General features: G+C 44.2%; 1 protein-coding gene across 2 annotated transcripts in view; it reads right to left on the bottom strand.

The window, feature by feature from the left end:
* Positions 1–606: 606 nt before the first annotated feature.
* Positions 607–22,258, bottom strand: part of dok1b (docking protein 1b) — a 101,421-nt gene continuing 79,769 nt past the window's right edge. For both annotated transcript variants that reach the window (XM_073042088.1, XM_073042087.1), the window contains exons 4-5: positions 9,556–9,728; positions 607–3,271 (exon numbers count right to left, since the gene is read on the bottom strand). In XM_073042088.1, coding sequence (XP_072898189.1) covers positions 2,120–3,271; positions 9,556–9,728 — 1,325 coding nt within the window. In that variant the 3' untranslated portion in view covers positions 607–2,119. The remainder of the gene's footprint in view (positions 3,272–9,555; positions 9,729–22,258) is intronic.

The following is a 22,258-nucleotide window of genomic DNA, read 5'->3' as shown; positions in this document are numbered from 1 at the left end:
CTTTATTCTTTGGAGCGTAGAAGGTTGAGGGGGGACTTGATAGAGGTATTTAAAATTATGAGGGGGATAGATAGAGTTGACTTGGATAGGCTTTTTCCATTGAGAGTAGGGGAGATTCAAACAAGAGGACACGAGTTGAGAGTTAAGGGGCAAAAGTTTAGGGGTAACATGAGGGGGGATTTCTTTACTCAGAGAGTGGTAGCTGTGTGGAACGAGCTTCCGGTAGAAGTGGTAGAGGCAGGTTCGATTTTGTCATTTAAAAAAAAAAATTGGATAGGTATATGGACAGGAAAGGAATGGAGGGTTATGGGCTGAGTGCAGGTCGGTGGGACTAGGTGAGAGAAAGCGTTCGGCACGGACTAGAAGGGCCGAGATGGCCTGTTTCTGTGCTGTAATTGTTATATGGTTAGATATGCACAATCGCCACATTCTGACAGTTGATTGGACACCACACAGCATGGGCTTGGGGCATTCAGCTGTGGGCATGCGATGTCAGTGTCAGAAGCGTGGCGACATTTGTGGGCAATCCTCAGATTGCGCTGGTCTTTGGTGCAAAATGATACATTTCACTGTACAAGTGACAAATAAAGTGAATCTTAATTAACCTTTCAAATCTTGACATACTTGTAATGCAGTATTCTCAAAAATAATTAACAGCTTTCCAATATACAATGAAGAAGTGTCTACACATTCAGAGCCAAAGGAAGAGTTTAGTTAATACAAAACTAGATCAGTGATAAACTGTTATTTGTTTATACATAAAAATAATCTTTACAGCAGATTTTGAAGAGTACTCAGTAATAATCCACCATCAGTAGCGTATCAATGAAGTCTTCTGTCAAATTCACTGTCACTATTCGAGCGCCCTTCCACTGTGGACACCACTTAACATCAACTTCCATGATGTGGGTTCTCATACTTCTTTCAAAAAAAGGTTCCACGTCTTTGTCTTCCTCCATCTTCTCCTCCTCCTCTTTCACCCATCATCGCAATCGAGACAGCCTGGGGCTCACCTCCAGGAAGGAGGGACATTAATCTCAGGGCCAGCCATTTGTCCCAAAACAAGCATTCCGGGAAGAGAATTCTCGTACCGTACCATTTCCCAAAAATGGGGACATGCGATGTCGGCAAGCGGATGACTAGGAAAAAAGAACTACCACACCGCTCATTACCCAGACTTACACTCAGTGACACTTTATTAGGTACCCCAGTGGAACCCAGTGTCGCCTTCTGCTGCCCTAGCCCATCCACTTCAAGATTCAAAATCCACAGAAAAGAGCAAACCATCAACGTCTCAGCCTAAAACGTCAACAGCTTGTTCTTTTCCAGAGATGTTGACTGGCCTGCTGAGTTCCTCCAGCATCTTGTGCATGCTGTTTGGATTTTCTGTGTGGTTATTTGAGTTACTGTTATCTTCCCGTCAGCTTGAACCAGTCTGGCCATTCTCCTCTGACTTCTCTCAAGGCATTTTCACCCACAGAACTGCCGCTCACTGGATGTTTTTTTTTTGTTTTTCACACCATTCTCTGTAAACTCTAGACACTGTTATGTGTGAAAATCCCAGAAGTTCAGCGGTTTCTGAAATACTCAAACCACTCTTGTCTGGCACCAACAATCATTCCATGGTCAACGTCACTTAGATCACATTTCTTCCCCATTCTGATGTTTGGTCTGAACAACAACTGAACCTCTTGACCATGTCTGCATGCTTTTATGCACTGAGTTGCTGCCACGTGATTGGCTGATAAGATATTTGCACTAACGAGATGTACAGGTGTACCTAATAAAGAGGCCATTGAGTGTATGTGAACACTGGTCTGACAGGAACCTAGCAGAGACACAGACTGAAATCAATAATTGGACTGTTTTCACATTAAAGGTACCTTATGCCTTAAAAAAAACTCTATAATTTGTATCACAGTATCCATAATTCATCTCCCTATTACAGCTGAACAAAACAGGAGGAAATAAGAAAAAATACCGACATTTTTGTTTTGGCTGTTCATACAGGAAACCCATTCTCTATCCTTGCTTGAAGCAGTGTTCCAGAACTATGGAAATGTGAGTGAACATTCTATAATGAAGACATAAATTCAAATTAATCTTCAGATTCAGCCCATTAAAGGTCCCCCAGATCTTCGTAAACAGAGTCCTGGTTAGTGGCGACATTATCAACTGATACCTCCTTTGCTAGCTTTTTGGGTTTCACAACCTTACTGTAAATGCAGTTATTTGAGCTGTTAAAATTGCCTTTCAGCACTGGCTTCTCAGGCACAGGGTTGACCAACTCCTTCCCAATCTCCTTGGAGTCTGTCTGCTTGTCTTTTATACCGAGCCTGTTGGCTGGTTTTGGTGCTGGCTGAGGTTTAGGCTTGGGCTTCCTGGACTTGCCAGCCAACTGGTCGCCGGTTCTTGGAGGAGCTGACGGTAAGCCGTCATCTACAGCAGAGGGGCAAGGCACCTTCTTCATCTTCCAGGCCTCCTCTTCCCCTTTCTTGGCCTGGTCGTAGATGGTGGTGGGGACAGGGAGAGGGTGAGGGCCCCTCCCTTCAGGAGGCTGCAGGGGTGCCCGGCCTTCTGGCTCATCATAGATATGCTCCTCCGACCTGGGGTTGATGGCCGCCCGCGAGAAATCATAGTTCACCCGCTCATAAATGTCCGCGTACAGGGGCTCTGCGGACTGCCCAGCCGCCTTGGCGTCCTTTAAGACTGGGCGGGGCAGGGGTTGGGGTCCAGAGGCTTTGGGGACACTGTCCAGCGGATCAGAGTACAGGGAGTTTGAGCTGCGATTGTTGCCGGTCAAGGCATCGATCGGGTCAGAGTAGATGGAGCCAGGGTCAGAGTTCACCAGGTGCTTGGGCAGCTTGGGGACAGGAGAGCGTGGGGGTGTTGCCGGCCCGGTGCTGGGGGGTTCTGGCAGACTGCGGGACTTTAGGTGCTTAGACAGGTCCTTCTCCTCCAGACCCTTAGGCGTCACTTGCTCCTTCCTCGTGGCGGGCGTTCCCTCTGATCCCCCGGATCCCCTGCCAGGGTTTCCTTTTGTCCCGGCCGTGCCAGGAGGCGTCACATCGAAGGTCAGGGAATCGCCGGAGCCACTGCCATTCCCGGTATCGGGCGGGTCGTAGCTGCGGCGATACCGCTCAGCCTTGGCCTTCTGTTCCAGTATGCTATTCTCCACCATCAGGAATATGTCATTCCCGTGCTTGGTCTCGAAGGTGAAGTTTCCTGGACCAGAGTCGCATCTGCGGCCAGCCTCAAAGGAGAACATGACCTGTCAACAAGAGAAAAGCTCGGTTAAAGTGCCATCAGATAATCGGCGGGGGTGGGGGGGGGGGGGGTGCTTTTTAACCCAGGATAGAAACATAGCAACCACCTAACCACAAGAAACTGCAGAGAGTTGTGGACACAGCTCAGCACCTCACAGAAACCAGCCTCCCCTCCATGGACTCTGTCTACACTTCTCACTGCCTCGGTAAAGCAGTCAGCGTAATCAAAGACCCCACCCACCCTGGACATTCTGTCTTCTCCTCTCTCCCATCGGGTAAAAGCCTGAAAGCACGTACCACCAGGCTCAAGGACAGCTTCTATCCCACTGTTATCAGACTCTTTAATGGTAAGATAAGATCGACTCGACCTCATAATCTACCTCGTTATCGTCTTGAATAGAATTGACTTTATTTCTTACATCCTTCACATACATGAGTAAAAATCTTTACGTTATGTCTTGTTTACCTGCACTGCACATTCTCTGTAACTGTGACACTTTATTCTGCATTGCTATTGTTTTACCTGGTTCTACCTCACCGCATGCTGAAGATGTTCTATAGGTCAGTTGTGGAGAGCGCCCTCTTCTTTGTGGTGGCGTGTTGGGGAGGAAGCATTAAGAAGAGGGACGCCTCACGTCTTAATAAGCTGGTAAGGAAGGCGGGCTCTGTCGTGGGCAAAGTACTGGAGGGTTTAACATCGGTAGCTGAGCGAAGGGCGCTGAGTAGGCTACGGTCAATTATGGATAACTCTGAACATCCTCTACATAGCACCATCCAGAGACAGAGAAGCAGTTTCAGCGACAGGTTACTATCGATGCAATGCTCCTCAGACAGGATGAAGAGGTCAATACTCCCCAATGCCATTAGGCTTTACAATTCTACCGCCAGGACTTAAGAACTTTTTAAAAGCTATTATTAATGCTTTTTGAGATAGTGATTTAGATGCATATCATATTTTTTACTGAGTTAAGTATTGTATGTAATTAGTTTTGCTACAACAAGTGTATGGGACATTGGAAAAAAAGTTGAATTTCCCCATGGGGATAAATAAAGTATCTATCTATCTATCTATCTAATGACCTGATCTGTATGAATGTAATGACCTGATCTGTATGGATGTAATGACCTGATCTGTATGGATGTAATGACCTGATCTGTATGAATGTAATGACCTGATCTGTATGAATGTAATGACCTGATCTGTATGGACAGTGTGCAAAACAAGCTTTTCAATGTACCTCAATACATGTGACAATAATAAACCAATTCCAATACACAGAACATTGAACAGTACTGCACATTACAGACCCTTCGGCCCATGATATTGTGGGCCTGCACTGTGCTATAATGTTCCATGACTGTCAGGCTGCCCATCTTTTAAGAAAAAGAAAATAAAAATTGATGCAAAAAGTTTAATGATTTTTTAAAAAAATAATTTGTTCTTATGGCATGGCCATCGATGTCAATGCCATAATATATTAAAGCAACGCACACAAAATGCTGGAGGAACTCAGCGTCTCTGGTCATGAGTCCTAATGTGGTGCCCTGGCCTGAAACATTAACTGTTCACTCTTTCCCACAGACGCTGCCTGGCCTTCTGAGTTGCTGCAGCATTGTGCGTGTGTGATGCTCTGACTTCCAGCATCTGCCGATTTTCTCTTGTTTGGCCATAATATTTTACCCTCTGACCAACTCCCTTAACCCAAGTGACTCGCTGAACCACTTCAAAATCAGAATCAAGTTTAATATCAACGGCATACGTTGAGAAAGTTATTAACCTTGTGGCAGCAAAAAAAACTGAATTATAGTATGTACTAATGTATGTACTAAATAGTTAAATAAGTATTGCAAAATAACATATAGTAGTGGGGTAGTGTTCATGGGTTCAACGTCCATTCGGAAATCAGATGGAAGAGGGGGAGGAGCTGTTCCTGAATCACTGAGTGTGTGTCTTCAGGCTCCTGTACCTCCTGCCTGATGGTAACAACATGAAGAGGGCATGTTCTGGTGATGGGGATCCTTAATGACGGACACCACCTTTTTGAGGCACCACTCGTTGAAGATATCTTGGATACTATGTTGGCCCGACATTTCACTGATTAAAGGCCTGTCCCCTTGCGGGGTCTGATTGGAACCACTAACCATAGATATAATTGTTCAGAGATTAAAAATGGGGAGCTTCTTTGCCCAGCAAGTTGTTCGAATGTGGAACACACAACCAGAAGGAGAAGTGAGAATGAATAGAAGTATTTCAGGGGAAGCCAAGTGAACACAGTTAGGCATAAAGATGGGCTGAATGGCCTCTTTCTGTGCTGTGAACCATGCCAAACTGTGTGAAGAGAAATTTGGAACAATATGCCCAAAGGGAAGTGGGGCAGGGCTTTGATGTACAACACAACTGCAGTGACAAACTGCGGAACAGAGAGTCTCTGAACTGAATATCATCTGGTCAGCCACTTCCTCCCATGCAGTGTTCTTCAATAAAACGGGGTCGGAAAATACATCAAGTGACAGCGTGACAAAGGACACCCTCCCTTGCGCCTTGCAGTGGAAATAAAATGTGCAGTGTTGCAGTCTGACTAGGAGGATCTAAGTTATTTACAGTTGTCAAACAAGTAACTGCAATAAAATTATATCAAAATGCACCAAAAAAAGATCACAGCTTTGTTGAAAAAAAAGGGTGAAAAGTGTGAACATGTGTTTCCTGATATTTTGAATAGTTTCCATCGTGTGTGTGTGTGTGTGTGTGTGTGTGTGTGTGTGTGTGTGTGTGTGTGTGTGTGTGTGTGTGTGTGTGTGTGTGTGTGTGTGTGCCTGTGCGTGTGTTAGACTCTTATCAGCTATCATTTGCCATCTGGCTGATACAAATAATCCTCCAAGAGGACCACAACCTTGTCGTTCAGTTTGCAGGCACCTGTGCCTCAGTGACCTGGAGAGCTATGCTGGCTGGGGTCAGGGCTTTATGCTTTGACCCTTGGTAAGGTCACCCATGCCAAACAGGTCAAAAGGTCGATGCCAGACTGGGAGTGGTCCACTAGTCCTCCATGTTCAATGGTTCAGCTCAGGGTTAGCAATCCTGACTGGTCAACAAAACTGTTAAGGAAACAGCAATGAAGGACCCTTCTACATCTGAGTTTGACAGTACTCCTGAGTCTTCACCCGGGTCTTACATGGCTGACAGTAGTGAAAACTGGGAGGAAGCTACTGACATGATGAAGGAAGCCCTGACACCACCAGAGATGGAGGATTTTTACTGCTGCTCTAAACGCCAGCGGCGTAACGGGAAAAAAGTGATACAAGTATTAACAAGCTAAATCTATCAGGAACGGCACAGTAGTGTAGTGGTTAGTGCAATTGCTTTACAGCGCCAGCAATCACCAGCAGAGATTTGATTCCCGCCACTGTCTGTAAGGACATTCTGTCCACGAGCTCCAGTTTCCTCCCGCATTCCAAGGACGTATAGGTTAGGGTTAGAAACTTGTGGGCATGCTAAGTTGCCACTGGAAGCGAGGTGACACTTGCGAACATCCCCCAGCATTATCCTCAGGCTGTGCCGGTCAATGACGCAAGTGACACATTTCTCTGGAAGTTTCGATATACATGTGACAAATAAAGCTAATCTTTCAGGTGGCACGGGATTGTAGCGATTAGCCTAATGCTTTGCAGCGCCAATGATGACCATTTTCCACCTCCGCCTATAAGGAATTTGCACGTTCTCCCTGTGACTGCATGGGTTTCCTCCGGGTGCTCTGGTTTCCTCCCACAGTCCAAAGTTGTATGGTTAGGCTTAGTGAATTGTCGGCATGTTATGTTGGCATCAGAAGCATGGCGACACTTGGGGACTGCCCACAATAAATCTCACTGATCTGATTTGACACAAACAATGTTTATCACTTCATTTTCTAGGTTTCAATGTACATGTGACATATAAAAATCATTACCGCCTGACTTTAGGGAATGCTGAAGGGTCAGTAACAAAAGGAAAGCAATTTGAAGAACAGAGCAATGACCTGGAAGTGGGGAGAAATAAGCAAGAGTTTTATACACACAGTGAGTTTGAGAGGGAAGAAAAATCAGTCGTGATCGAATGGAGCAAATTCAAATGGCCTAAACCTGCTCCTATGTCCTTTTGGTTTTATGGGTTGTTGTCATCTGGAAAGGTGACAACAGATTCAGTAGGGCTTTAAGTGCTTTAATTTTGAACTAATAGGATGGCTCGATTCAAGAACTAATACAAATGTGATTGAGGAGGCTTTTGTGTTGTGCATCACTGGAGGACAATTTTTTGATGTAATCCTGATTGTTCAAAGTTTAAGGTAAAGTTATTATCAAAGTACATGTATGTCACCATATATAAAACTGAGATTCATTTTCTTCTAGGCATTTACAGCGAATACAGGAAACTATAGATTCATTGAAAGACTGCACCCAGCAGGGCAGACATCTGATTATTTGGGTGACAGGGATTTGGAATAATCTCTCTCTCTCTCTCTCTCTGCCCCCCTCCTTCTCTCTCTCCCCCTACTTCTCCCCCTCTTCCTCTCTCTCTCCCCCCTCAATTGTATATTTTCCCATTGTGAACCGAGTCAGACAGACTCAGCATGGCTCCTTTCGACTAAGAGATTGTGCAGATTGGAAGATTTGGCAAATAGTCTCTCTTTCCAGCCGTGAAGTACAGAAACACAGAAAGAGGAAGCCACTTGATAAAGATAAACACACAGATTAGCTATATTTTGTCACATGTACATTAAATCAAACAGTGAAATGTGCCATTTATGTCAACAACCAACTCAGCCCAACACCGTGCTTCAGGAAGCCCACACGTCACCACACTTCCGGCAGCAACATAGCATATCCACAACGCACTAGTCCTAACCGGTACATCTTTGGAATGTGGGGAGGAACCCAGAGTACTCAGAGGAAACCCACTCAGTAACAGGGAGAACGTACAAACTCCTTACAGAAAACGGTGGTAACTGAAGCCAGAACTCTGGTGCTGCAAAGTGTTGCGATAACCACTACGCCACAGTGCCACCCACTTTAAAGCCTACGTTATCAGTCAAACATGGCCGAAACGCCATCTGACTACCCTATTCCTTCTCTCTGCCCATTCCCCTGACATAAACTTATTCAGTGATTTAGCCTCCATCATCTTCTGTGGTGAAGGATTCTGCAAGTCCACAAGCTCAGAACCCAGAATCGCACACTCTAATTGGAACCTCTATATGATTAAGGAAACTTTCCTGAACACATTTGCAAATGAGCTTCTTTTAGTTTCTTTTTAGTTCCTGCTAGCTGAAATGGAATAGAAAATCATCTCTTGCAGAACATAGAACAGTACAGCACAATACAGGCCCTTCAGCCCACAATGTTATACCAATCCTTTAAACCTACTGGAAGATCAATCTAACCCTTCCCTCCCACATAGCCCTCCATTTTTCTATCATCTATGCACTTATCTATAGTAAGAATCTCATAAATGTCCCCAACGTATCTGCCTCTGACATCCCCACTATACTTTCTTCCAATCACCTTAAAATTAAGATCCCTGTTATTAACTGTTTCCTCTCTGGTAAAAAGACGCTGCCTGTCCATTCAATCTATGTCTCTTCTCTATCAAAGCACTTCTGCTCATCCTCCTCTCCCAAGAGAAAAGCCCTACCTTATTTAACCTATCCTTAAAGAACTTTGTTGCAAAGTGCTGGCTTGTCTGATTTAATGATAGTCCCAATTCAGCTGATTAGGTGCCAAGCTTTAATTCCTTCCTTAACCCACTCTTTCTCCAAGCCTGAAACCACTGTCCCAACTCTTGGTCATTTGCCCTAATGTGTCTTTGTACAATTCTATGAGAAGACTAGGGCTGTCTTGACAATGAAGAAAGGTTTCATCCATACCTAACAAATTCGCAAAGGTCTTATCAGACCGGTATGGTAAAACAATGGAGGGCTATGGAAGGAGGACAGATTTAGACTGATCTTAGAGTTGGTTAAAAGATTGGCTGTAAGAGCATAAGATACAGGAGCAGATTTAGGCCATTTGACCTATTGAGTCACCCAGTCCCGAAGGAGGGTTTTGGCCTGAAACGTCAACTATTCATTTCCATGGAAGCTGTATGACCTGCTGAGTTCCCCCAGCATTTTCTGTGTGTTTCTTTAATCAGTGCCCTGACTGATGAAGGCCAGCATGTCAAATGCATACTTCTCCACCTGTGACACCAGGTCTGCACTGTGCTAAACCGTTCCATGTTCTGCACACACAACTGGAGGCTCCCAAACACACCCTAGGTTACCTTGTCACGGCCGTAGCGACGCATTAGCTTGTACGGCCAGCTGAAGAGAACTTCGTTGGTTTTGGTGTCTTTCAGCAGCAGCTTCTCCTTGTCGGCTTTGAGAATGTAGGTGCCGTGCAGCTTGCATCTCTCCGATGCTTCGGTCTTCTGCATGTTCACCCAGAACTCGTTCACTATGCAAGAAGAGGGAGAAGAAACAATGCTGTTTAGTCAGCTGAAGTACTGCAAAGATAGCAGAGAAGAGACGCCACAGTACAATAGTCATTAGCGTGACACTATTACAGCCAAAGGGATCAGAGTTTGGAGTTACATTCCAGAGCCGCCCGTAAGGAGTGGGATTCCTCCGAGTGCTGCAGTTTCCTCCCATAGTCCAAAGACTTTACCAGCTAGTAGCTTAATTGGTCATTGCAAATTGTCCCGTGATTAGACTAGGGTTAAATAGGTGGGTTGCTGGACAGTGCGGCTTGTTTGGCCTGAAAGGCCTGTTCCACACTGAGTCTCTAAATAAAAGAATGAACAAACAAGCAAGCAAATAAATTAGATAAATAAATAAAAGCAGTTATAGATGTTTAAGAGCAAGAATGATTCACATCAAAAGGATGTACGCAATATAGCAAATTCTGACCAACTTGTAGAGATGCAGATTCTAGAGATGCATCCAGCATGGTACAGCAACACCAATTCTGGGAATGAAAACGCCTACTGAAAATGGTGGATACGGCCCAATCTATCACAGGCAAAACCCTCCTCACCACTGAGCACATCTACAACCCGCGCTTTCGCAGCGAAGCAACATCCATCACCAAGGACTCGCCATACTCTCTTCTTGCTACTACCATCGGGCAGGAGGTACAGGAACCTTGGGTCCCACATGACCAGGTTCAGAAACAGTTATTACCCTACAACCATCAGGCCCCTGAACCCATGTGGACTAAACCCAGGTCGCTAGGACTGTAATAGTTTTACACTAACCACTACGTTTGAGTCAGAAGAAGAAAGATATAGCTATAAAAATAAGATGGTCAATAGTAAATCCAGACTATAAGAAATAGGAGCAGAATTAGGCCATTCAGCCCATCGAGCCTGCTCCACCATTCCATTATGGCTGATCCATTTCCCTCTCTGCCCAAATCTCCCTTCATGCCCCAGAATAATCAAGAACCTATCAAATTCTGCCTTAAAAATACTTGACTTGGCATCCACAGCTGCCCGTGGCAACAAATTCCACAGGATCACCACTCTCTGGCTAAAGAAATTCCTCTTCATCTCTGGATATACCTCTATTCTGAGGCTGTGTCCTCTGGTCTTAGACTCCCTCACTATAGGAAACATCCTCTCCACATCCACTCTATCAAGGCCTTTCAACATTCGATCGTTTTCAATGAGATTCCCCCTCCCCCATTCTTCTGCATTTCAGTGAGTACAGACCCACAACAATCAGATAATTCTCACATGACAAGCTGTTCAATCCCAGAATCATTTTCGTGAACCTCCTTTGAACTCTCTCCAATGTCAGCACATCGTTTCTGAGATAGTGGGGCCCAAAACAGCTCACAATACTCCAAAGTGAGTCCTCACAAAGTCTCAGCATTACATCCTTGGTTTTATATTCCAGTCCTAGTCATACAGCACAGAGACAGGCCTTCGGCCCAACTCGTCTACGCCAATTGTGTTGTCCAGCCAGCTCGTCCCATCCGTCCACATTTGACCCAAAACCCTCTAAAACATTTACTTACTTAGGTGACTTTTAAATGGTGCTAAAGTGCTACTACTTCACATTCCAAACACGCATCAGCCTTTGTATGAACAATGTCTCTTTTAAATGGCTTGCCTCTGATTTTAAACTTATCCCCTCAATGATTAGTATACCCTCTCTGGGGAAAATACGATGTGCTTTCAGCCTGTCTATGCACCTCAATCTTATACATCTCTACCAGGTCACTTCTCCAGCTTCTACACACATGACTGTGTGGCTAGGCACAGCTCAAATGCCAGATACAAATTTGCTGAAACACAACTATCGTTGACAGAATTTCAGGCTGTGATGAGACGTACAGGAGCAAGACATATCAGCTGGTTGAGTTGTGTCACAGCAACAACATTGCACTCAACATCAGTATGATGACAGAATTGACTGTGGACTTCAGAAAGGGTAAGGCATGTGAAGACACAGCAGTCCTTATCAGGAAACAGAACTGGAAAGGGTGAGCAATTTCAAGTTCCTGGGTGTCAACATCTTTGAGGATCTACAGGCAGTCCCTGAGTTACGAACGTCCGACTTACGAAGAACTCGTACTTACGAATGGAGGAAGAAGAATGCCGTCCACCATTTAAAGTCGGATCATGATGCCATCCGCCATTTTAAGTTGTTGCCGTTAACACTGTGTTGAGTGTGTAACTTTGTATTTGGCTTAAATATTTCTTAGCAAGATTCACCCTGACACCCCCTTTTCCAGTCAGCACCGCCCCACATGTCCCATTTAACCTGTCTCAGTGCGGGTGGACTTTAGGACCCGGGGGAGCAGAGGACCCGCGGCTGCAGCTGAATTTGCAGTTTTCTGTTCCGTTGACGGAAAACGATCACAATTGAAAATGAAGTGGAAACAATAAAGCAATTGGAAAGAAGTGAAACACCATCAGTCATTGGGAAAGCGTTAGGCTACAGTCGGTCAACGATCAGAACAATTTTAAAGGATCCAGGTAAAGGATAAAGTGAGAATAATGGAGCATGTGAAAGGCCCTGTCCCGATGAAAGCTACAATTATTACTAAACAACACAGTGGTTTAATTATAGAAAAACATACGTTTCTTAAGTGTTTTATATGCATAGAAAGGTAAAATATATACTATATACTAAGACAAACATTTGACTGACACTAAATAATACTGGATGTACCTGTTCTGACTTGCGTACAAATCTGACTTAAAGATGGACTCAGGAACGGTACTCATTCATAACTCGGGGACTGCCTGTATCCTGGGCCCAACATATCGATGCAGTTGCAAAGAAGTCATGACAGCAGTTAAATTTCATTGGAGTTTGAGAATATTTCGTATGTCACCAAATTCACTACAAATTTCTACAGATGTACCATGGAGAACATTTAACTGGCTGCATCACCATCTAGTATTGGGGGGGCGGTGGGGGGGGGGGATGCACAGGATCGGAGTAAGCTGCAGAGAGTTGGTAACTCATTCGGCTCTGCCATAGGCACTAGCCTCCCAGCATATAGGACATCCTCAAGGAGCAATGCCACAATAAAACACACAAAAAATATATATATATGTGTGTAAAAATACACACACTTACTGTAACTCACAGTTTTTATTATGTACTGCACTGTACTACTTCCAGAGAACAACAAATTTCACAACAATAGTTGGTAATATTAAACCTGATTCTGATTCCACATTAGTTGGTTGTCCATCGTGTCCAACAATGACAGGAAACCTGTGCAGGGGTGGAAAAGCTGTTGCACTGGGACAGTTCCACTCTTAACTTCAGAAGTCTGAGTACCGTGGTAAGAACAATCATCACAAATTGGGGTTCTCCTTGGTTTCAGTGGCTGACCCCGACTTCTCCTGTGCTTTTCATTCTCCACATAGTATTGCGACACCACGTTCCCTGGCCATTGGATCTCACTGGTGATCTTCATCTGCCCAGTCCCCAGAGCTGGCTTCACACGCCAGGACAAGCATGATCACCTCCGACTCCTCGTCAGATCAGCCCTCAGTCCCCTGCAGTTTGCCTACCAGCAGCACGTTGGAGTCAGCGATGCTGTCATCTACCAGCAGAACAGAGCCTACTCCCATTTGGATAAGCAGGGAAGCACTGTGAGGATCACATTTATTTGATTTCTCAAGTGCCATACAGCCCTCTTTGCTGGGTTAAATGCTCCATTCAATGCATATTGGGCAATTCCATTGTATCCTGGGTAATGCACTACCTGACTGGCAGACCGCAGTTTGTGTGGCTTCAGAGCTGTGTATAAGATGCATTGGGGCCCCACAGGGGACTGTATTGGCTCCCATCCCGTCTACCCTATATACCTCAAACATTAGATACAACAACAGAGTCATGTCATCTGCGGAAATTCTCTGATGACTCAGCAATAGTTGAGAGGACAGGAGGATGAATATAGGGCCCTGGTGGAGGACTTGGTCAAAAGATACAAGCTGAAACATCTGCAACTCAACATCAGTAAGACAAAGGAGATGGTGATGGACTGTAGGAAGACTAAGCCTGTACTGCTCCCTGTTACTATTGATGGTGAGGACCTACAAGCACCTGGGCAGCACCTGGATGACAGATTTGAGTGAAGCACCAACACAGAGGCTGCGTACAAGGAAGGCCTGAGTCGCCTTTACTTCCTGAGGTCCTTCGGAGTATGCAGGCCTCTTCTTCACATGTTCTACCAGTCTGCTGTCGTCAGTGCAGTCTTCTATATGGTGGTGTGCTAGGGCAATGGCATCAACACAGGTGATGCCTACAGGCTCAATAAACTGATTAGAAACGCTGGCTCTGTTATAGGAGTCAAACTGGACACACTGGAGGCTGTGGTAGGACCCCTCGGAAAATCTTGGCAATTCTGGACAATGTTTCTCACCCTCTGCATGCCACCTTGGCTAAACAGAGGAGTTCTTTTCATAATAGACTATGACAACTGCACTGCTCCAAAGAGTGCTAGAGGACGTTCTTACCCTCAGCCAATAGGCTGTATAATGAGTCAACCTCTAGCTGGGGAAGTGATGACATCCACCTGTGAAACTTTGAGATTTTTTTTTATTCTTTCTTGCTTCTTTTCTAATATGTGTGTATCTGTGCACTTGTAATGCTACTGTGACACTGTAATTTCCTTTGGGATCAATAAAATATAACTATACATCTAAATTCTTCCAGTCCCCCGCAACTTTATGTGCTTTTCCAAAAGCCTCTTGAACTCCATTTAAATCCTGGCAGCCCGTTCTAGGGAATAAAATACTTTTTACGCAACCTCTCCTTGTAACTCAGACCCCAACCCCCCTGTAGAGAACATAAAGCTCATAACCCAGTGAGAGCGGCTGAGCCAAATTGGATAGAAACGCTGTTTGAGGTGGCATCAACAAAACAATGTGCTGCACCTGGCATGGAAGGGTTACATCCATCACTGAGGACCGTCACCATCGGAGACATGCCCCCCTCTCATTGCTACCAGCGGGGGAAAAGGTACAGGAGCCTGAATATCCACATTCAGCAATTTAGGCACAACTTCTTCCCTCCGCTATCAGATTTCTGAATGGTCCATGAACCCATTATTAATCTTGTTTTTGCATTTTTTTCACAATGTACTTATTGTGTTTGATATTGAGGGACAGTGCAGAGCACACCAAGACGCCAGCATGCGGGATATTCATCTGGACTTTAACAACAACCCTGCTTGTACAGTATGTGAACTCCTCCCATGTGGAAGTGGCTGAGTAACATAGGAATAACAATATTAACTACCTTTACATCTATTTTTGTAATTTTTCTATCTTTGATGCAGAACTAAAAGAAAAAAATCGCATCATATAATTGAAAAGGTTAGGACTTTAGTCCTTGGAACATAAAAGATTGAGAGGAGATTTGATAGAGGTATACAATATTAGTAGGGGTATAAGTAGGGTAAATGCAAGCAGGCATTGGGTGGGGCTACAACCAGAGGCCATGGACTAAGGCTGTAATGTGGGAAGTTTAAGGGGAACATGAGGGAAACTTCTTGACTCAGAGGGTCATGAGTGTGTGGAATGAGCTGCCAATACAGGTGGTGCATGTGAGCTCGATTTCAACATTTAAGAGAAGTTTGGATGGATACATGGATGGTAGTGGTATGGAGGACTATGGTTTCAGTGCAGCTCGATGGGAGAGCATTTTAAATGGTTTGGCACACACTGGATGGGCTGAAGGGACTGCATCTGTGCTGTACTTTTCTATAGGTCAGTGATAATAAACTTGATTCCGATTCTTTTCTGAAGAGGTTAACTGTGAAAATGAGCCCGTGAACACCACCTCACTATTTCTACTGTATTTTTGCTACACTTATTTTTTTAATATAATTTATAGCATATTTTAGGAATTGCACTGTATTGCTGCCACAAAACAACAATCTGATTTTGATTCCGTGCAAAAAATCTACCTCTGACTCACCCGCCCCCTATACTTTCCTCAAAATAATGCCCCCACGTGTTAGCCACTTCCACCCAGGGAAAAAGCCTCTGGCTGTCCATTTGATCCATATCTCTTATTTGCTTCTCCCTCCGCTATCAAATTTCTGAACAGTCCCTGTACCCATTGTTACTCCTTTTTCACTTATTTTCATCATTTCTAGTTATCTTTGCACTGTATTGCTGCTGCAAGACAAATGTCAGCAACAATAAATCTTTAGGCACATGAATGAAAGAAAAATGGAGGCCGTGTGGGAGGGAAGGGTTAGAATGATCTTAGAATAGGTTAAAAGGTTGGCACAACATTGTGGGCCAAAGGGCCTGTACTGTGCTGTAGGTTCCATGTTAAACCTGATTCTGAGTACAGTTTAGCTGAAGGCAGAGACGGGTGTGGCAAGCTCTTCACGTAACTGACACATGGATGGTTTAAATGCTCTGAACTGGAACTGTTTCAGACACGCAAACATAGTAGCCCAACACAATATCGCTCCGTGCCTGCATTGGGCATGTTTAGGCTGGACACGTTCTAGCAACTGGAATGTGCTGTTAAGAATGTTTGACAGCAAAGCACGGTAACACACCCAAAATGCTGGAGAAACTCGGCAGGTCAGGCAGCATCTATGGAGGGGAATAAACAGTTGATGTTTAGGGTCGAGATGCTTCATCAGAGTTGGAAAGGAAGAGGGAAGAAGCCAGCAAGTGTGGGATGAGTTTTATAACTGAATAAAACACACAGCATACTGGTTCAGTAAATAATTAGAAAATCAATTGGAATATTGGCCTTTATTGCAAGAGAGTAAAGTATAAAAATAAAGATGTTGTTATGAACCTAATGGGTGTCGATGGTGCTCAGTCTTTATTAAACACAGCTTATTGTCTCGTAAATTCTATTGTATTTCTTTATTTTCCAGTGCATGACTACAAAAAATGAATCTCAAGGTAGTATACTGCAACATAAATGTACTTTGATAGTAAATTTATTTTGACTTGACTACAAGTCTGGCTTGATTAATGGCTTAATATACAAACTTTGGAGACAGTTCACAGAATGGTGTTTCAAAGTATGATTAATTTCCCCCCCACACACAATTTTAAGCAATACGTTGGAGTTGAGACGAATGAGAGGTGATTTATTGAGATAGATGGCTTGTGAGGGGGAGGATTGGGTCAACAGAGATTCACTTATTTATCACACGTACATCGAAGAGTCGACCACAAGGGTCACCACACATTCTGTTGCCAACATGTCATACACACAATGTTCAGCAGATCAACACAGAACACAACAAGCAACAAAACAGCAGCAGCAAAATAAGCCCCCATTCCTTTTCTGTGACTGTGCCTACCATTGATGCAAACAACATAATGTCAAAGTAAATTTATTATCAAAGTACATATATGTTACCAAATACTACCCTGAGATTCATTTTCTTATGGGCATTCACAGGAAAAATAAAGAAATCCAATAGAATTTACAAAAACTTCTACAATACACAAAGACAGACAACAAATGTTCAAAAGACAAAACGTGCAAATGAAAAATAAAACTATGAACATAAGTTGTTAAGAGTTCTTGAAAGCGAGGCTGTAGGTTGTGGAATCGGCTCAGTTGTTGAGGCGAGTGAAGTTATCCACACTGGTTCAGGAGCCTGATGGTTACGGGTAATAACTGTCCCTGAACCTGGAGATGTAGGACCTAAGGCTTCCACACCTCCTTCCCAAAGGCAGCAGCGAGAAGAGAGCATGGTGAGGCTCTTTGACGATGGATGCTGATTTCTTGTGGCAGACTCATTGTAAATGTGCTCAACAGTGGCCCCTCATGACTTTATGCACTTCTCTAATATCACCTCTCAGTCCGCTATGCTTCAATGGATAAAGTCGTACCCTGCTGAATCCATCTCTGTAACTCACTCCCTATAATCCTCACAACATCCTCTTAAATCCTCTCTGCACATAGAGTACCCAGAATGGTACTTCAATCCAGTGCCTTCAGAGCCCTCTCTGACTCTGTACAGACTTGCTACCACTACCAGCAAAGATACACGAAGAGAGCTGCATTCATCAAGTGCCATGTACCTAGCATTGAGAACATCTTAAAGCTGAAGACTTTATTCCCCTTGCAGGCACACTCTAAAATGTAGGACACACAGAAGTTACTTTTCACACAGCAAGATCCCAAAACAGATCACCATGACTACAAAAGCAGATTAGGTACTGGTCCATGATACAAGAGAACTCTCTTATCCTTTCTTAAACTGATGCTCAAGGATCTTTACACTTCTACCAGAAAGGACCGGCAGAACCTCAGTTTAGCATCTCATCCCCAAAATTACACAACTACAGCTCTAACTGTGCAGCCTCCAGCAACATTGCATCCCCCCCCCCCCCCCCCCAGAACGTGACTGATAAATCAGCCTGGACAGGAACCTATAGGTGCCGATTCTTGGTATGAGAGAGAGCTGGGCACTGTGCCAGCACTGCGGGCATTTGAATGCAGCACAAGAGGGTTCAGCTGTGTTTCAGTTGGCAGCCTGCTCAACCCTGAGATGCTCGTGAAGCTGACAACTCAAGCGCATGACTCTATTAATAGACAGGGCACTACTAAATATTAACACACATTTTCCTGTCTACACTAGAAATGTAATGTTCTGGTTGGCAGTCAATACACCAACTGATTTGAGATCTTCAACATAATCTGCCCCATGCACATAATCACTGCTTTAACTGACATTTCTTGCAAGAGTTCAGGCAGGTCGGGGCTGAGTCGGAAAGCCATACAGCATGGTAACAGGCCATTCGACCAGCTTGGTCCATGCCATCCAAGATTCCCATCTAAGCCAGTCCCATTTGCCAGTGTTTGGCCCATATCCATCTGAAACTTTCTTATCCTTGTACAGCACTGTGGAAAAGTCTTAGGCACATGTATGCAGCTAGGCTGCCTAAGGCTTTGGCACAGTACTGTAGTAATTTTACATATTGCACTGTACTGCTGCGAAAAAAAAATTTCATGACATATGTGAGTGATGATAAACTTGATTCTGATATGGGTCTGTATTGTGGATTGGGAGTGGGAAACATCAGAGAGACATTCTGTAATGATCGATAAACCAACTGTTTGGAATCAAATGACCTTGCCTGGTATCTCAGGGCTGGGTGTGTCTGCACCATGGCAACCCCCACCCCTGGCACTCCTTCTCTGCCACCTGTCCCACACCCCTCCCACGGCGCTCCACCCCCGCCATTCCCAACATCCTTTGCTCCCACCAGATTTATAAACTCAATCTCTGGTCCATGTTGAAAAATACAGTACTGTGCAAATGTCCTTTGGCACTCTAGCTATATATATATGTGCCTAAGACTTCTGCATAGTACTGTACCTGTCCAAGTGCCCTTTAAATGCGGTTAATCTACCAGTTTCTCAGGCAGCTCTTTACATACATTGATCACCCTCTGGGTGAAAAATTTGTCCCTCAGGTTCCTGGTAAATCTCTTCTTCTCACCTTAAACCTACACTTTCTGGTTTGTTCTTGATTCCCCAACCCTGGGAATAAGTCAAGTCAAGTCACCTTTTATTGTCATTTCGACCATAACTGCTGGTACAGTACACAGTAAAAACGAGACAATGTTTTTCAGGACCATGGTGTTACATGACACATTACAAACACTAGACTGAACTACGTAAAAAACAACACAGAGAAAGCTACACTAGACTACAGACCTACACAGGACTGCATAAAGTGCACAAAAACAATGCAGGCATTACAATAAATAATAAGAATTCACCTCATGACTTTATACACATCAATCCCTTGTTCTCCTACTCTTCAATGGAAAAGTCCTAACCTGCTCAACGTCTCAGTCACTCTGGTCCTGGCAACATCCTCGTAAATCTCCTTCACGCTCTTTCCAGTTTAATGACATTTTTTCCTAGAGCAGTGTGACCAAGTCTGAACAGTATTGAAGTCAATACTTCAAGTGTGGTCTCACCAGCGTCTTCTACAACTGCAACATAACAACCCAATTTCTATACTAGTTACCCTGACTGATGAAGGCCACAGTGCCGGAAGTCATCTTGACCATCCTGTCCACCTGCAAGTCCACTTTCAGGGAGCCATATAATTGAACTCAATTTCAATGGCTCTTCATCTCGTGTTCTCGATATTTATTATGACTTCTTTTTGCATTTGTGCAGTTTGTTGTCTTCTGCACTCTGCTCAAACACCCTAGTTGATCGGTCTTTATTAGATTCTGTTGTGGTTACTATTCTAGAGATTTATTGAGTATGCTCACAAGAAAATGAATCTCCGGGTTATACATGGTGGCATATGTTTCTCCTCAGCACCTCCTCGCTGATTTCATTTAACCCAAAATGATGCAAATAAAGCTGAAATCTTTAACAGGCTGCACGGAAATTAATTGAATTTTGCCACCTCGCTGTGCACCATACATCTGTCTACTTGCACTGCACTTCCTCTAGAACTGTAACACTCCACACTTGTTTTACCGTATAATGCCTTGTTTTTATTAATTTATCTATTTATCAATATCTATTTATTTACTTAGGATTACAGCATAGTAACAGGCCATTCACGGCACCCAATTGCACCCATGTGACCAACTAACCCACTAACTGTTAGGCATTTGCAATGTGGGAGGAAACTGGAGCACCTGGAGGAAACCTACAGGGTCACAGAGAGAACATACTCCATGGACAGCATGCAAGGCAGGTTTCTCCACGGTATGTGTGGCAATGATAAACCGATTTACTGAGGGACAGCATGGACAAGTGGCCTCCCTACAGAACTATGAAACTCTCCGCGGGAGACAAGGCTACTGAGCCTAGGTTTTGTACAAGAGATCTCATTATTTTGAAGGAATAAAATAATGCCAGGGATGAGGAGACTAGGCATTCTTGCAGCAGGGCAGGATGGAGTGGGCATTTGGAAGAGGGTACAATATCATTAGAATATATGACATATGAACAGAATTAGGCCATTCAGTCCATCAAGTCTTTTCTGCTCTTTCATCACGGCTGATCCATTTCCCTCTCAACCTCATTCTCCTGTCTCCTCTCTGTAACCCTTCATGCCCATACTAATCAAAAACCTATCAGCCTCCACCTTAAAAGCACCAGCGGCCTGGCTTCCACGGACATCTGTGGCAACAAATTAGACAAATTCATCACCCTCTGGCTAAAGAAATTCCTCATCTCTGTTCTAAATGGATTTCCCTCTAGTCTGAGGCTGTGTCCTCTGATCCTAGACTCCCCTACTATGGGAAAAAAATCCTCTTCACATCCACTCTATCTATGCCTTCCAACTTTCATGACGGGTTGAGAGAGGGAAGTAGGGTCAGAGAAGGCAAGCAGGTCCTATTAGTCCTATACATGAAGGGCCTGAAGCATTGTTGAGGATCCCTACCACCCCTCCTACAATCTCTTTGACCCACAACCATCAGGACAGAGGTTCAGGAGCATCAGGACTAGGACTGTCAAACAGGGTAACAGCTTCTTCCCTCAGGCTGAGAGACTAATGAATATCCTGCCACCACCGAGGTCTCATCACTAGGACAAAGAACTGTTTACAGTTTAACTGTGTTGTGCTTAACATACATTTTGAATTATATTTTATTAACTCATTTATGGTAATATTTTGTTTTACGTGCTGTTTGAGTTATATGTTCTGTGGGCGCACTGTGGTCTAGAGGAATATTGTTCCGTTTGGTTGTACTTGCACAGTTAGTTGTTTTTTTGCATGCTGGTTGCACATCCAAGTTGGTGCGATCTTTCATTCATTCTAAGGAACTGCACACAATACTGGCCTCACCAATGTCTTATACAACTTCAACATGACATCCTAATCAAGATGCCAACCTAAGCCAGTTCCACTTGACGATATCTCTCTCTACTAGGATTTCCAACCGGGGGCCCACAGACCCCTTACTTAACGTTATTGGCCAAAGACATAGAAATGCTGGAAACCCATTCTCTAAATCCTTTCTATCCATGTACCTGGCCAATTGTCTTTTAAATATTGTGAATATACCTGCCTCAATTACTCTCTCTGGCAGCTCATTCCATATACTGATCATCCTCTGCATGGGTTGGCCCGATACCGTAGTGGTTAGCAAAACGCTTTACAGTGCCAGTGATCGGGGTACATTTCTCACCCCAATTCGATGTAAGGTGTCTGTATGTTTACCCGGGACCTTGTGGGTTTCCTCCGAGTGCTCTGGTTTCCCCCCAGTCTAAAAACATACAGGCTAGTCAGGGTTAGTAAGTTGTGGGCATGCTATGTTGGCATTGGAAGCACGGCGACACTTGTGGGCTGCCCCCAGGCACATTCTCACACTGTGTTGGTCGTTGATGCAAAGAATGCAGTTCACTGTATATTTCAATGTACGTGTGACTAATAAAGCTGATCTTTAATATTTTTCAAATCCTTAGAAGTTGCCCCTCAGGTTCCTCCTAAACCTTTTCTCTCTCACCTAAACCTATGCCCTCTGGTTTTTGGTTCCAAAA

Source organism: Hemitrygon akajei, chromosome 4, assembly GCF_048418815.1.
Source record: "Hemitrygon akajei chromosome 4, sHemAka1.3, whole genome shotgun sequence".
Classification (NCBI taxonomy): Eukaryota; Metazoa; Chordata; class Chondrichthyes; order Myliobatiformes; family Dasyatidae; genus Hemitrygon; species Hemitrygon akajei.
This window is presented reverse-complemented; position numbering and strand designations above follow the sequence as displayed.